Source organism: Euprymna scolopes, chromosome 35, assembly GCF_053919585.1.
Source record: "Euprymna scolopes isolate OS-2025 chromosome 35, ASM5391958v1, whole genome shotgun sequence".
Classification (NCBI taxonomy): domain Eukaryota; kingdom Metazoa; phylum Mollusca; class Cephalopoda; order Sepiida; family Sepiolidae; genus Euprymna; species Euprymna scolopes.
Genome location: NC_136516.1, coordinates 27,618,280 through 27,632,431, shown reverse-complemented (window position 1 = coordinate 27,632,431; position 14,152 = coordinate 27,618,280). Strand labels below are relative to the sequence as shown.

The window sequence follows — 14,152 nt, the reverse complement described above, 5'->3', positions numbered from 1 at the left end:
CAAGTTGGAAACACATTGTATATATATATTGAAATATACATCTGAAGATGCTTAGAAATTATATCAGCTGAAATGTTATGAATATAAACAGTTCGAATAATCGTTATCTTCACTATTATATAAAATGAACTTTGTGTGCGACTTCGTTCCCTATGCATTCGAAAATGGCTGGGATGATTATGGAATTTCACACAAAGGTACTTTATGTACCTGGTGATATTCTAAGGCTTTGTACTGGAATGTCTTTGATAAGTATCAATAATTAAAAAAATCCAATGAAAGAAGGAAGAGTTTGATTTTGACCAAAGTGAACACCTTATACAACCTAACATCACAAGTGCATTTGAGAAGTTTTATTACCACACAAGCCCAAAATAAATAAATAATAATAAAATTAACAGTAGTTTCTTTGATATGACGCGGGGAGGGGGGGGGATTCGAAATGAAGGTTTCTTTTTAGAGCACAACTGAAGCATGATACTTGATTTTTGCATTTGAAAATTTAATTCAAGCATTTTATATAAAAACAAGTTTATAAAAATCAACAGTAGGCTCTCTACAGTGCAACAGACTACAATGTGTTAACTAAGTCACTGAGAACTTCTTCCAGGTGCACTACGATGGACACCCACCTAGAGCAAGCAATCAATCGATTTGATTAAAAAAAAAAAAAAAAAAAAAAAAAAAAAAAAAAAGTCGATTTCACCAATTTTGATGACAATAAAAATATAGAAGTGTGAAACATTCATTGATCATTCAATCCGGGCAACGTTGGGTCACCCTGCTAGTTAAAAAATAAACAAAATTTAACATTAAACTATGTTCACTTCTAAAATACGAACATTTTTTTTTAAATTACTTTGTTGTTTCAGGATTTTTTTAGATGAGGATTGATAAATTGTATTTGACTCATTCGAACTACTGTTCTCATCGCAATATTTTCAATCGATATAACCTCCGATTTCTAGTTGCATCTTGTTGAACTGAAATCTGTACGGAATTTTCAATGGACCAATATTATTGTGGTTAACTTGCTTTTGTTCCATCAGCCATGATCGGGTAGAAGTCTTAATTCATATAATGTTGAGGATTGAACCTTCAACCTCCACAAGACTGTCGCTTTGATCTGAATATTACATTTATCCATTGTGCCACAAGTTTTTTGGGTTTTTTTTGTTACATGGGAGTCACCTCTTATCAGGTCCCAAAAGCCACTCGAGGATAAGGGTTAATGAGCATACAGTAGTCACTGGGATAACAGTGTATTAATAGTTAGTGGTAGTAAGGGATTATTTGGGAGGGGGGGGCTCAACAAGAACTTGTTTACATTGGACTTGAAGACAACCATATTGTACTTAGAAAGCAGGCTAGCGGAACAGTTCCACAGGCGGGCAGTTCTAGGGAAAAAAAAAAAAAAAAGCTTTGTTTATGGACTGTTTAGATTTTGGCAGAGATAAAGAGTGTGGAAACTTGATTGTGGTAGCTAGACAAGTTTCTGGTGAAAGTTTGACAAGGCGGAATGATAGATTGGAGTTCAGTCGAGCACTTGCCATGAAAATAACGATAGAGCAGAGACAGGCTCACAACGTCTCTTCTGTAAGAAAGAGGTTGCAGAGAAGAGAAAAGGGTATCACCTATTAAGTTTTAAAGCTGTTTTTTTTTTTTTTGTCACTTGCACGTAAGGGCCTACTATTTGGGATTGTATCTACAGAACACTATGTAGGGAGTTGTGCCTCCAACTCGTCGTTTTCATAACAGTTTCTATCGTCTTATGCAAATTAATGTCATATGTATATTACTGGGCTTTCTACAAACAAAAGATCTTTTTTCTCTTTCGTTCTCCCATTCTGTCACCCAAAAGGAAAGAGAATGGCGGCACACTCATTTGTTGAAGTCACTTTCTTCATTTCACCACGTAATCAATTTCCATAATGTTGTTATTCAATTCTGCTACATCTTTCGAATACAAGAAAAAGTGATTGAAAACGGATGAATAATGGAATTTTATGTGATTTTGTAATGATGGAATTTTATGCGATTTTGTAATGATGGCAACTTGGTTTCCTGTATGAACGACAAGGTCGAAGCACAAATCATACATTTCTGCCGCATTGTTGTAGCGGACAATGTCAGACATCAGATCATTGTTGTTGTATGACATTCACCGTAAGCAAGTTCAGCCGGCTTATTCTAAAGGAGGAAGTGTCAGGGGATATTAAATTCATAGGCAGTCCGCAGTTGCTTATAATACATGAGATCATACAGTGTGCATGGTGATGATGGCAACCTTCCGTCACGTGAAATAATGGCTTTCTGCATCTGATGCACTGCAGCATCTGCTGTGGTTATACAATCGAAGCTACAGTTGCCTCTCTAGATGTAAGTCTAGATCAGTGGTTCCCAACCTATTTTGGGCCATGCTCCACCTAGGCATTTCTAAAATCCTGATGCCTTCCCTTTGTGATATTTAATATATAATATGGTATAGTAAGCCCAAGGGTGCACGTCCTGCCCATGCCCCACTAAAATATTGCCATGCCCCACCGGTGGGCCATGCGTGTCCCACGTTGGGAATGACTGCTCTAAGGAGACCTAGGTTTGCTCAGTTACCAGGGTCCTCCTCTCGGCATAGTAGACAAAATCTGATAGAAAGACGAGCCAATACGGTCAGCTGTAAGAATTGCTAGGTCTTTTGCTTCACCATCCACCTCTCGAGACTCCAAACCGGATATTTTGTCAGGGTTTACTCCCTTAACTTTTGCCTTTCCCAAAGCATCCACAAGGCAGTGGGGCTATTTGCCCATAGCTTTCATGATAACGATGCAGATGCAAAGGAATTCATGATGTGTAATGAGACAATATTCACTTGGTGAAAAGTTCAAGCAGAGAATCCATTTAAAAAACGCAAAGTCCTTCATGACAATCATGCAAACACACGGTAACAAGCAAGACCAATAGTTTTAGAAGTATACTAAATACTCAAGAATCTGGGCCAGGGGTTCTCAACTGGGGTCCATACGGATCCTAAAGGTCTATGGAATATTTCTGGGGATCTACAGGCAAAATATAACAAATTGGGGGCCCCATAATATTTTTGTGGCCCATGATTAAAACCAACTCATAAATGGTTTTTATTATTAAAAATTTAATTCATATAATTTTGGTTTGACACGAAAAAAGCTGGAGCAGACCAATTTATTTAAATGTATTTTCTAAGTTTCAAAAAACATTTCCATAAAATTGCCTTGAAAGCAATAAGGAGTTTTAAATATGCGCCTCAGGCAATCGATCCTTTTTCCTATTATACTGTCTGTCTGATCTTTGCCCCCCTCCATACTATGACCAATAGTTATGAAGGGGTCCAAAAAAAAAAAAAAAAAAAAAAAGGGGGGGGGGGTCCATGGGTAAAAAAAGTTGAGGACCACTGGTCTAGATGATTCGTTTAGATAAAACGTCATAAAATACCCCCCCTCCATATTTTTGTGATGATGTCACAAAAATGGTGACATCATCTATCATACACTGTTATCCCTACCTCAGTTTTTATGGATGCTGCACGATGAAAAGCAAGGTTCAAAGATTTAGTAGTACCCATACACCGTCAATCTGGGGAATTCATCTACACAGCAATTGTTCCAGCTGCCCTACAGGGTTGGAAAAAGTGATGCACTGTACAAAGAAAAACCCGATGATGTGAGAGCCAACTTGGACTTGCTGTTGGAATTGCAATTGGGCTCGAGATCATCCAATCATTGATTTCAAATTGTCAACCTTCATGAGAAATGCAGTGGCAATGTAGATAAAGACGGTTCCACCCACTTTGAATGTCATTTCAAATACAAATAGTATAACCTTATAATATAAAGTTGTATTCCTCCATGGAATCAACAAAAATAACGAAAGCCTCAATGGAAAAACATAAAACTCACTTGACAATACCTCCTGAACTATAATGAAGAGAAGTGGGCTGCGCCTCGATGGATGCCAACGTCGACCCCAAACATCTTACTGTGGTAAGCGTCAACACAAAGACAAGCATTTGCATGCCCTGGCACAAGATTTTTCATTGCCTAGCCAAGCACTTTCCCCAGGCACGTTCTAAATTGCTTTCTTGAGATCAACAAATGCAAAATAAAGTTATATATTCACTGCAGCCGGTCGTTCAAACGTGCTGTTCAGTCTATATAATTTCTAAATAGACTTTTGTCACTGTTTACGATATATACACCTGGCAGCGAATAAAACAACACAGCTGGTTTATTTCCAATGACAACCTTTTCGATTTAGTATAACGGGTGTTGACATCAGTGAAGGCACATGGCAGAGTGACTGCTTTCTGTTGTCAATTTATATAAACATTCTTTCATCCTGGAATGTTTAATATTTCCCATTGTCTATTGACCGATATCCTCTTGCATATTTCTGGTCAAATTATGTATTTCAATAGACAATGATGGAAAACCTCACATTCCTCAAATGGAATTAATTTGCAGGTGTGTCTCTTCCTGGAGTCTCCTGCTAAATATCCAACAAAAGAAGCAACAGACCTGTTGTTAACATGCAAAGAAAAGGACATCTGACATTCTCTTGCCTGCCACAAAACTGAGCAGTATTTTGTCGATGCTCACCATCCCATAAATGTTAATGTCCAAGATATGCTTAAGCAGTCTGATTACCCGAGTGTTGAAGTGCCATGAGAAAAACTATAGTAAAAACAAAATATTTTTAACAGAAAAGCAAATACAACAAAGACTGGGGTTATACATCAGTCTGACTGCCATGAGTAGAAGACATTCTCCCGATCTTTATGGTCAATGAAAAAGTTTATCTTTTTTTTTTAGGGTGGGGTGGGGGGGGGGTGTACAGAACAATAGTAAGCTTTCCCTCTGTTCTTGATCTGTGCCTAAACCTAAACGCAGATTCCATGAACAAAGCTTCCTTCTTAGAATCGCATGCCTGTAGAAAACTTTTGTTTGCCTGCTTTCCAACTGACTACAATATAGCAGTCTTCAAGTCCAAGGTGAACAAATTCATGATGAGCTGTCCCCTTAAGTAACCCAATTTACCAAAGTTCCACTACTATTGATTACTATGATCTTGTCCCATTGACTACCGTACACTCATTATCCCTTATTCTCAAATGACCCCCGGGCCTTGATAAGCGGCGACTCCTTAGTGGGGTAGAAAAAAAATAAATAAATAAATAAATAAATAAAAAAAATAACTATAATCATGATAGTTGAAGGTTTCTTCACATTGAGCTGGTTTCTCCATTCTTGAAATCTGGTCATCATAAAAAGCTGTCTCCACCAACCGAATTCCCTCTTTGTTCGGCAGCGTCGCCACATTTCCTCCTACAGATGAACTTTTTAACCAACTCCACAGACATAGGTGGGGATGCAGCAACTAGAGTGAATTACTTTGCTACTCAAATTCTACTCTCAGAGTTTTGCATGATGTTCCATCCAAACTTTCATCTTATCTCGATCTCACCAGAATCATTCTTCTAAGTGCGTTTTTTTTCTTTTTGTTTTATTTGGCAACACCCGCAGACATTGTTGCCGTTCAATGAAATATCCACTAAATTCTATTTCTTGTTCTCAGACTTGGTAAGGCAAACCAGCACCTTAACTATGTTACCTGCTCTAGAAAGTGGATCCAGGGTTTACTTTCGTCAGTATCATAACTCTTGCTTCCCTTATTTTGTCATTTAGTTTCCACATTCCATGAGATGTTTCTGACAAAGGGGGAAAAATTGCCGTTTTCTGGGTCCGAATATATTTAAGATTTATTGTTGGCTATTTTTTGCCCTTGGAGTAGTATATTTGTTTTAGCTCCTTACATCACATGGTTTTATGCCTTGTCTGAAAGCCGAGCATGTGGGGTTCCTCTCCACAAATGAAAAATTTACTTTCACCATGACTAATGTTTGTGCAAAATTTCCACAAAAACCCAAGGCATGGTTATTGGGAAAAGTGCAAACAAACAGAAGTGAATTACTAGGTCCAATTCCTCCCTTGTCCCAGGGGGATGGGAGAGAGAGACAGAGACAGACAGACAGACAGACAGACAGAGCAAATAAACTCTGAAATCTGTCCACTTTTTAAATGAACTTTCAATCAAATAATTCCACCATAAATCCCTAGTTTCCACAGAGTTTCCAGCAATGACACATGCCTTTGATGTGCCGCCCTTCCGCCTTTCAGAAAAGGCTTATCTTTTAGTTCTCTCGTTTCTAGTGAACGAAGTCATCAAGTGGGAGGCTCATTTCTTAAACATGTCATCAATGAATAGATCATTGGTGAGAATAAATGCTAAGACACCACACATACAGATTAGTAATATATATAATATATAAAATTTAAGTCCATTGAATTCTCAAAGTTTGACCATAATAGCTTAAGCCAACAGAAGCAATATCTTATTGTGATTAGTTGATCCAATTACAGGTTTCTGTGTAAAAAAATTTAAATTACATTTCATCAATCCAGATGTTCTGTCCAACTGAATACTTTAGAGACTTTCTGGTGATGTTATCTTTTGTTGGATTATCTAACAAAATAATTTAATAACTTTGAAAAATGGTGTCAAAATTCACATTCCATTAATAGAATCATGTTTATAAACAAATAAAGGATTCAAAGTGTTAAATTACTTGTCAAAAAAAAAAAAAAAAAAAAAAGCAATTTATGCTTATCTCTGTTACACCTTATCTCTATATAAATAAAATGAACTTATTTTTTCCCCGTCTGATTTTGACATTAATAGGATTAAAAATCAAGATATTTCATGCAAATATAATATGCACAAACGGCAGAACAATATCTGAGGTGTGTTATAGGCTTATTATTTCTCAAATTCCTCGATAATCTTAGATTTCTATACTTTTTCTGCTGAGAAGTCACGGCCAAAATCGGTTAAGATCAATGGAAGTGGTAAAATATTTTCTCTCTAATAAATTCCTCCTCCCCCTGCCACCACTTAACACCGTTTGGGGATCGTTCACAAGGAACAGTTGAGAAGAGAACACCGGTTTGGCTTCGTAGTTCTTTCATGTGAAGTTATTTAAAATCACTAAACTAAGCTGCAGTGCTCTGTGGCGTAGTGGTTAGCATGCTGGACAATTCACATTATATTTTCACGTTCGCGCCGACCTACCGTAGTCGTTTTTTTTTTTTTTTTTTTTTTTCCTAAACAACTGGAATGGACTTTTCTTGGTGGCCGAACTGTTAACGTTGCAGATGTTTTTTTTTTGTTTTTTTTCACACTTTATTTTCCTACTTTTACTCATGACTCCGGGTTTGATCCTTCCTACTTACCTACCATAACATTTTTTAAGCCCCCCCCCCCCCCGTCCCGGAAACAAACACTCGGGCAACGCCGGGTACCCCCGCTAGTACAAAATATAAGTAGCATTTTCTTTAGAAAAATTGATACTTACCTACCCTGCCCCAATTTAAAGAAAAAATTTACCAACTGATTGGTTCACTAATCAGTTGGTAAAGCGAATGAGCTAGGGAGACAGAGAGCGAATGAGCTAGGGAGACAGAGAGCGAATGAGCTAGGGAGACAGAGAGCGAATGAGCTAGGGAGACAGAGAGCGAATGAGCTAGGGAGACAGAGAGCGAATGAGCTAGGGAGACAGAGAGCGAATGAGCTAGGGAGACAGAGAGCGAATGAGCTAGGGAGACAGAGAGCGAATGAGCTAAGGAGACAGAGAGCGAATGAGGAGCACACATGGTGAGAGAGAAACAGTAAGAGAAAGACAGAAAAGAGACATACGGAGAGAGAGCGAGACAGACGCACAGATACGGAGAGAGAAAGAGAAAGAAAAAAAACAAAGGGTGAGAAAGAGGGAGGGAGACGCACGGAGAAAGAGAAAGACGGAGTGAGAGGAAGAGAAGGACACCCAGAGATACAGGAATATATATATATATATATATATATATATATATATATATATATATATATATATATATATATATATATATATATATATATAGGAAGAGAATGACTTACAATTAAAAGGAGATAACGTTCGCCATTAAACATAAACATATCGATATAGACAAATTACGTAACAATCTTTATTTGTAAGAAGACGTAAATATATTAAATATATTCGCACGGATCAAAGGCAGAACGTAGTCGAACCGAAAGAAGCGAGAGGAAAAAAAAAAAAAAAAAAAAAAAGCTGCACAAATTCGGCCAAATTCATTTTTCCTCGCATGTAAGCTGCCATCTTGAAATACGTTGCAGTGACGTCACGCCATTCTTTTTTTTCATTCCAGATTTTTCTCTCGTTTTTCACAAAAGTTTGCAACGAAAATACAAAACAAAATCGATTCAGAAAACAAAAACATTAAAAATTAATTCACTCGCGTAGAAACCAATTGGTAGACATCACTTCAACTCGAAATAATGATTTTTTTTTTCTTCTATTTTTTTAAATACTTGAATAAAAATCGGCTTTGTCATTGAATCGCTGTGTCGTTCATTCAACTCTTCCAGTTTTCCGGGAAAACCAGTTAATGTCATTTTTGAGACGTATTTCTCCAGATAAATTATTTTTAAGGTCGTTTCGAGATAGTGGAATAATAATAATGGCCTTTTTTTTTTTTTATCAAGTGTTGAACGAAAAACGTTGAATAAATTTATATTCATTTGTTGCAATGCAAATGCCATGTACGTTTTCAGCGTCCCAAATTAGTCTAAAAAATAAAAAAATAAAATAAAAAGTCAACCGAATTTTTGAGTTTCAATTTTTAAAATTGAAAAAGTGACAAATATTCACGTTTAATGCCGATTCACTTTTTTTTTTGTTGTTTATTTACATGGCGAGCAAGCACTTCAGAAATCAGAATGCAAACCGTACTGAAATAACGTTATTGTTTAAAAAACTCGGTTATTTTTTTATGACCTGCACCAGCGTAGTATAAACACCTCCAACCACCCCATGTTAAAAACGGCTTTCGGAATAAACACCTCCCAAACCTCCCCATGTTAAGAACGGCTTTCGAGGTTGGAGAGGTGTTTATTCCGAAAGCCGTTCTTAACATGGAGAGGTTAGGGTGTTTATAATACGTTGGGACACGGCGTAAAAAAATACCAACAACTCATTCTTAATACGAGGAGGGAAGGGTTTTTTTATAACTATCCTGTACTTTCACCTAACAATTAAATGAAACAAAAATTGAATTTAATTTGAAAATCATTATGCAGAAGTATCCAATTTTTTTTTTTTTTATCTTTACCTAAACTAAGGTTTAGTTCGGCGAAAGTTAAAATTCTGTAAAAAAATTTAAAAAGTGATTTTATGTACATTACCAAATCTTTATTATAATGTGTTTATAATATTTAAACATTTTTTTTTTATTAATAGCTCTTGTATTACGATAGAGCACCGTCGCACCGACTATTTTTTTTTTCTATTAAATTTTGGCCACTTCCGCAGTGTACATACCATGCTAATTTTTTTTTTTATTTGATAGAATTTTAAAGTTAACCCTTTATGACCTAGTTAAACTAATTTGTACAGTCGTAAATAAACGAATATAACGGCATAAAGTGGGGAATGGATTCAAACACGCCTTATACATATTATATTTCATTATATTTCCTCCTGTGTCTGAAAACACGCTATGCTATATACAAACATCTGTGCATGATGTTGCCAAGCTAAACAAAAAAAAAAAAAAATCCTTGATTCCACTAAAGCAACTGGCCCCTGGTGGCATTCCAATTATAGTGCTCAAAAGGTTTCAACCAGAACTAGCTCCTATACTTAGTGATATAATTTATTGCTGGCCAAAATTTTACAACATAAAATTGAAAAATAAAGCTGTTTAAAGATAATTGCTTCCCAACATTCTGGAAAACCTCATCAGTATGTCGCGTATTTTAAAATTCATGTGATCGCTCATCTCCCTCTCAATACAGACCAATCAGTCTCCTGTGCGTCATAAGTCGCTGGAATCTGTTAAATAGAGAATTAGTCAACCACCTCAGCAAAAATAACCTCATCAATGACATGCAATATGCTTTCCGTTCTGCTAGATCTACAGCAAATGTGTTAACAGTTATACCTCATAGGATTAGCAAATCTCTCGACGGCCTTTGATAGGGTACTCCACAAAATCTCCAGGTACGGTATAGCTGGAAGTGTCTCTTCAATTATTAAATTATTTTTCTCTGATCGGTTCATAAGAGTAATAGTTGATGGGCAGAAATCAGAAGCTCATAGTATTAATGCTGGAGTCCCTAAGGAGTCCATCCTGAGCCCAACTCTCTTCCTGATCTTCAATGATCTCGCAAATCACATCCTGACGACACTACCATCTATGGCAACACTTCAAAGGCTGTAGACGACCAATTCTCAGATTCTCTCTTCTGATCTTGAACACGTGATAATATGGGGAAAGAGGTGGTTGGTTAATTTTAATGCATCTACTAAAACAACGCTTCTATCTTTACATCATCAACGCGCTGCTGATCCTCGTCTGGCATCAATTGAAATGAATGGCTCTTGTCTTTGGGAGGCTCCATGTTTTGACAAATTTCTACGTCTAACCTTTACTCCTGATCCGAGATGGAACATGTACATCGAATCCGTTGTCAAAACTGCTGGAAAAATGGTGGGATTATTCTACCGCTCCAGTAGATATCTCACTGCTGATGCAATTCTCTATTTATATAAGAGCCAAGTACGTCCAAGGATGGAGTACTGCTGCCACATCTGGGCAGGAGTTGCTAGAAGCAGCTTATCTTGCTTTGACAGAGTTCAAAATAGACTTCATAGCCTAGTGGGGGATGCCCTTTCCTTTTCCCTGCAACCTTTTTCCCCACACAGAGGAGACATTGTAAGCCTGTCTCTGCTTTATTGTTTTATCTTTATTTTCATGGCAAGTGCTCGTCTGAGCTCCAATCTATACCACCCTCTGCCCGACTTTCACAAAAAACACTAGTCCAGCCAGCTTAAACTACTATCAATAATTTGCCCTCACTCTTTATCTGTGCCTAAACCTAAACGGAGATTCCATGAACAAAGATTCTTTCTTAGAACTAACTGCACGCCGCTGAAACTCGTTTTCCTGCTTTCCAGCTGATTACAATATGGTTGTCTTCAAGTCCAATGTGAATAAGTTTTTGATGGGGAACGCCCTTAAGTAATCCAATTTACCAAATTTCCACTACTAACGATTACTACGATATTTTCCCATTGATTACCGTACACTCATTAACCCTTATCCTCGAATGGTCTCCGGTCCTTGATAAGTGACGACTCCTTTGAAAAAGAAAAAAAAAAAAGTTCAATTTTTTGTTTTTCTTGAAATATACTTTCTAGTTTTAAGGCAATCATAGTATCATTATCCTTTAAACTAAAATTAACATTTTAGTTTTTTAATCTACATTTTTTCATTTAAACAAACATTGAGTTTCTGCTTAACATTTTTCGATATTTTTTTATTCATATATTAGGTACTCTGTTACCGTGCTGAAACAACACTATTTAGAAAGCCCTTCTTAAGATGGCATGGAGGGGGGGGAGCGTTTTATACTTTATGTAACAATTTAATGATAAAAAGATATTAATATTATATATAGGGTTTGTATTACAAATATTACTATATCGACGTAGTACTCTTTATCAGTATGTGGTTTGTAATATAAACCAAACTTTTCCAGATAGGTAGAAGAGTAACTTATCTTTCCTTTGATAACATTTGTTAGATATTTTTTTCGACCACTTTTTCGTACGTCTGTGAATTGTAATACAAAGCATATATATATATATATATATATATATATATATATATATATATATATATCTGGTATTATATAACCAAGTTTCAGTTTAAATTATCGTCCTTCCCTGTCAGGGTTATTTCAGTCCGTTTTTCTTTTTTCTATTGAACTTAGCTAAAGAACATATCAAATTTTCTCATTTAAAACAATTAAAAAAATCAAATTATTTTTATTTATTTTTTATTTTTTTTTTTTTTTACATCTTACATTTCCATGTGAATAAAAAAAATAAAAAAATTACACCTAAAAATAAATCTCATTCGATTGACGTTTTTTTTTCTAAAAGAAAGGAGATAATTTAGGACGCTGAAAACGTACATGATCATGAAACGGTTCTGTTAATTCGCGAAATATACGTTCATATAGATACAAAGATACATATATATATTTTGTATGTATGGATAACAATTGCAGATATTTTGCGACTAAATTCACGATCTAAGGAAAGCTCGATCAAATACGAAACAAAATAGACTTATACACATTACGAATATAAACAGGATAGAGTTTTTATTTCATTTTCTTTGCTTTTTTTTTTCCTACACAGTAGCAGCCATTTAAATTGATAGTAGCAGCAAGAAAGACTTCAAACACAAATTGTTGTCAGGTAAAAATAAAAACAATTAAAAAAAAAAAATAAAGACAACTAGGAAATACATTTATTAAATTATTTACCTGCATAAGAAATATTATACGAGCAGAAATTTGGATTTTTTTTTTTTATAACGCGATTTGGTTATAGTCGAAATTGGTGTACAACAATAGACATTGCGATTGGAATTATAAGAAAATAAAACGGTGGTTATATTGAACTTTTCAGCTTTAAAATGGTTGCCAGTAAAATATTATTGTAACCAAATTAGTTCTAATTTTACAACAATTGGGTTCAACTAATAATTAAATAACCAAACAATACCGGCAGCTTTCTTAAAGCTAAAAAATTCAATATAACCAATGGTGGTGATAACAGACACTGGTATTTTACTTCCTATAATTTATTCCCACAGAAGTCTTAGAATGAAGACGAAACGTTGATAAATTGTTGAAATTAGGCACAAGTTCATGAGGAATTCTCAATTCGCCCCCCCCTCTTAAAATTGAGTAATTTCTAGAAAGGTGAAAAATTAAAACATGTTCAAATACATCGATATTCCTCAGTGAAGGAGCATCAGGCAACCGGCATTAACTATCTAATTAATAAGATAATGCCTGGGAGGATCAATAGCTAAGCTTTTTTTTTTTTTTTTTTTTTTTTGGTAATTCATTTGAACTTTTCGGCTCTAAGATGGCTGACAATGGACCAAAATTGTCTTATCTAAATTTGTCCTAATTTTTACTTTTTGGACATGAAATTACTAATTGAACAAAGCCGTTAGAAAACTAGGACTAATTCTGTTAAAGACAAAATGGCAGCCATCTTAAAGCTGAAAAGTTCAAGAAGACCACTAGAATAAATATTTCTAAACTCTTCAATTCCGTTTTTTTTTTTTTGTTTTGTTTTTAAAAATATATTTTATATATATTTAAATATATTTTTTAAATTACATGACAAATCGAGTTTTAACATAAAAAGTAACCCCCCCCCCAAAAAAAAAGGCTTTGTTCTTTTATTTAAAAAAAAAAAAAAAAATCAGTAATTTTGGAAATTATTTTTGAGAAGAAAAATTAATTTACAGCTGAAAAAAAAAGTTATTTGTTGTTTTTTTTTTTTAATTGTAAAATTAGAAAATATTGACCATGTGAGATGACGAGTTTTTGCGATGTTCTTTTTTAAAACGAGATCTTACCTTTTTTAATTCAGAGTTACTGGCATTTCTCGATACTCCTAAGACATTATAAAGATGTGTGTCTCCCATGCTTCACTTATGGATAAGGACGATGTGGACAACGTGAAGAATAACGATTTAAGTGAATGAAGCATAAGACGGAAGTCTTCAATATCACACTCTATGACGTCACAGCACGCAACGCTCGCGAGCGTCAAATGGACGAAACGAGTCGAATTCAAGAACGGTAACTCTCAACTCTCAACCGTTTTTATTCAAACCGAATAGCTATACCTACAACTAGGTGCTTGTACAGAATTCACCCTATATTAAAAAAAACAAAACAAAAAAAATCAAAGGTTCTTTTTCGTTATCAGAGAAAAATTCGAAAATCGAAATATTGAATTTTAAGTAAAACCAAAACTTAATTGCCATATCACAATAATGAACATGTCCAAAAATTCTGAAAAACGATAAAGTAGAAATTAAAACTAAATTTTTTTGCAAAAGAGTCGCCACTTACCAAGGCCTGGAGGCCACTCGAGGATAAGGGTTAAGGAATGCTTGGTAATCAGTGGGAC

At 35.3% G+C, this 14,152-nt stretch overlaps 1 protein-coding gene across 1 annotated transcript in view; it reads right to left on the bottom strand.

Moving 5' to 3' along the window:
- The window catches only part of LOC145259765 (dnaJ homolog subfamily A member 2-like), a 46,934-nt gene extending 33,170 nt beyond the window's left edge, over positions 1-13,764 (bottom strand). Inside the window, exon 1 of the mRNA XM_080117503.1 lies at positions 13,593-13,764. Within this exon, the coding sequence (XP_079973629.1) occupies positions 13,593-13,661 (69 nt within the window). The 5' untranslated portion in view covers positions 13,662-13,764. The remainder of the gene's footprint in view (positions 1-13,592) is intronic.
- Positions 13,765-14,152: the final 388 nt, after the last annotated feature.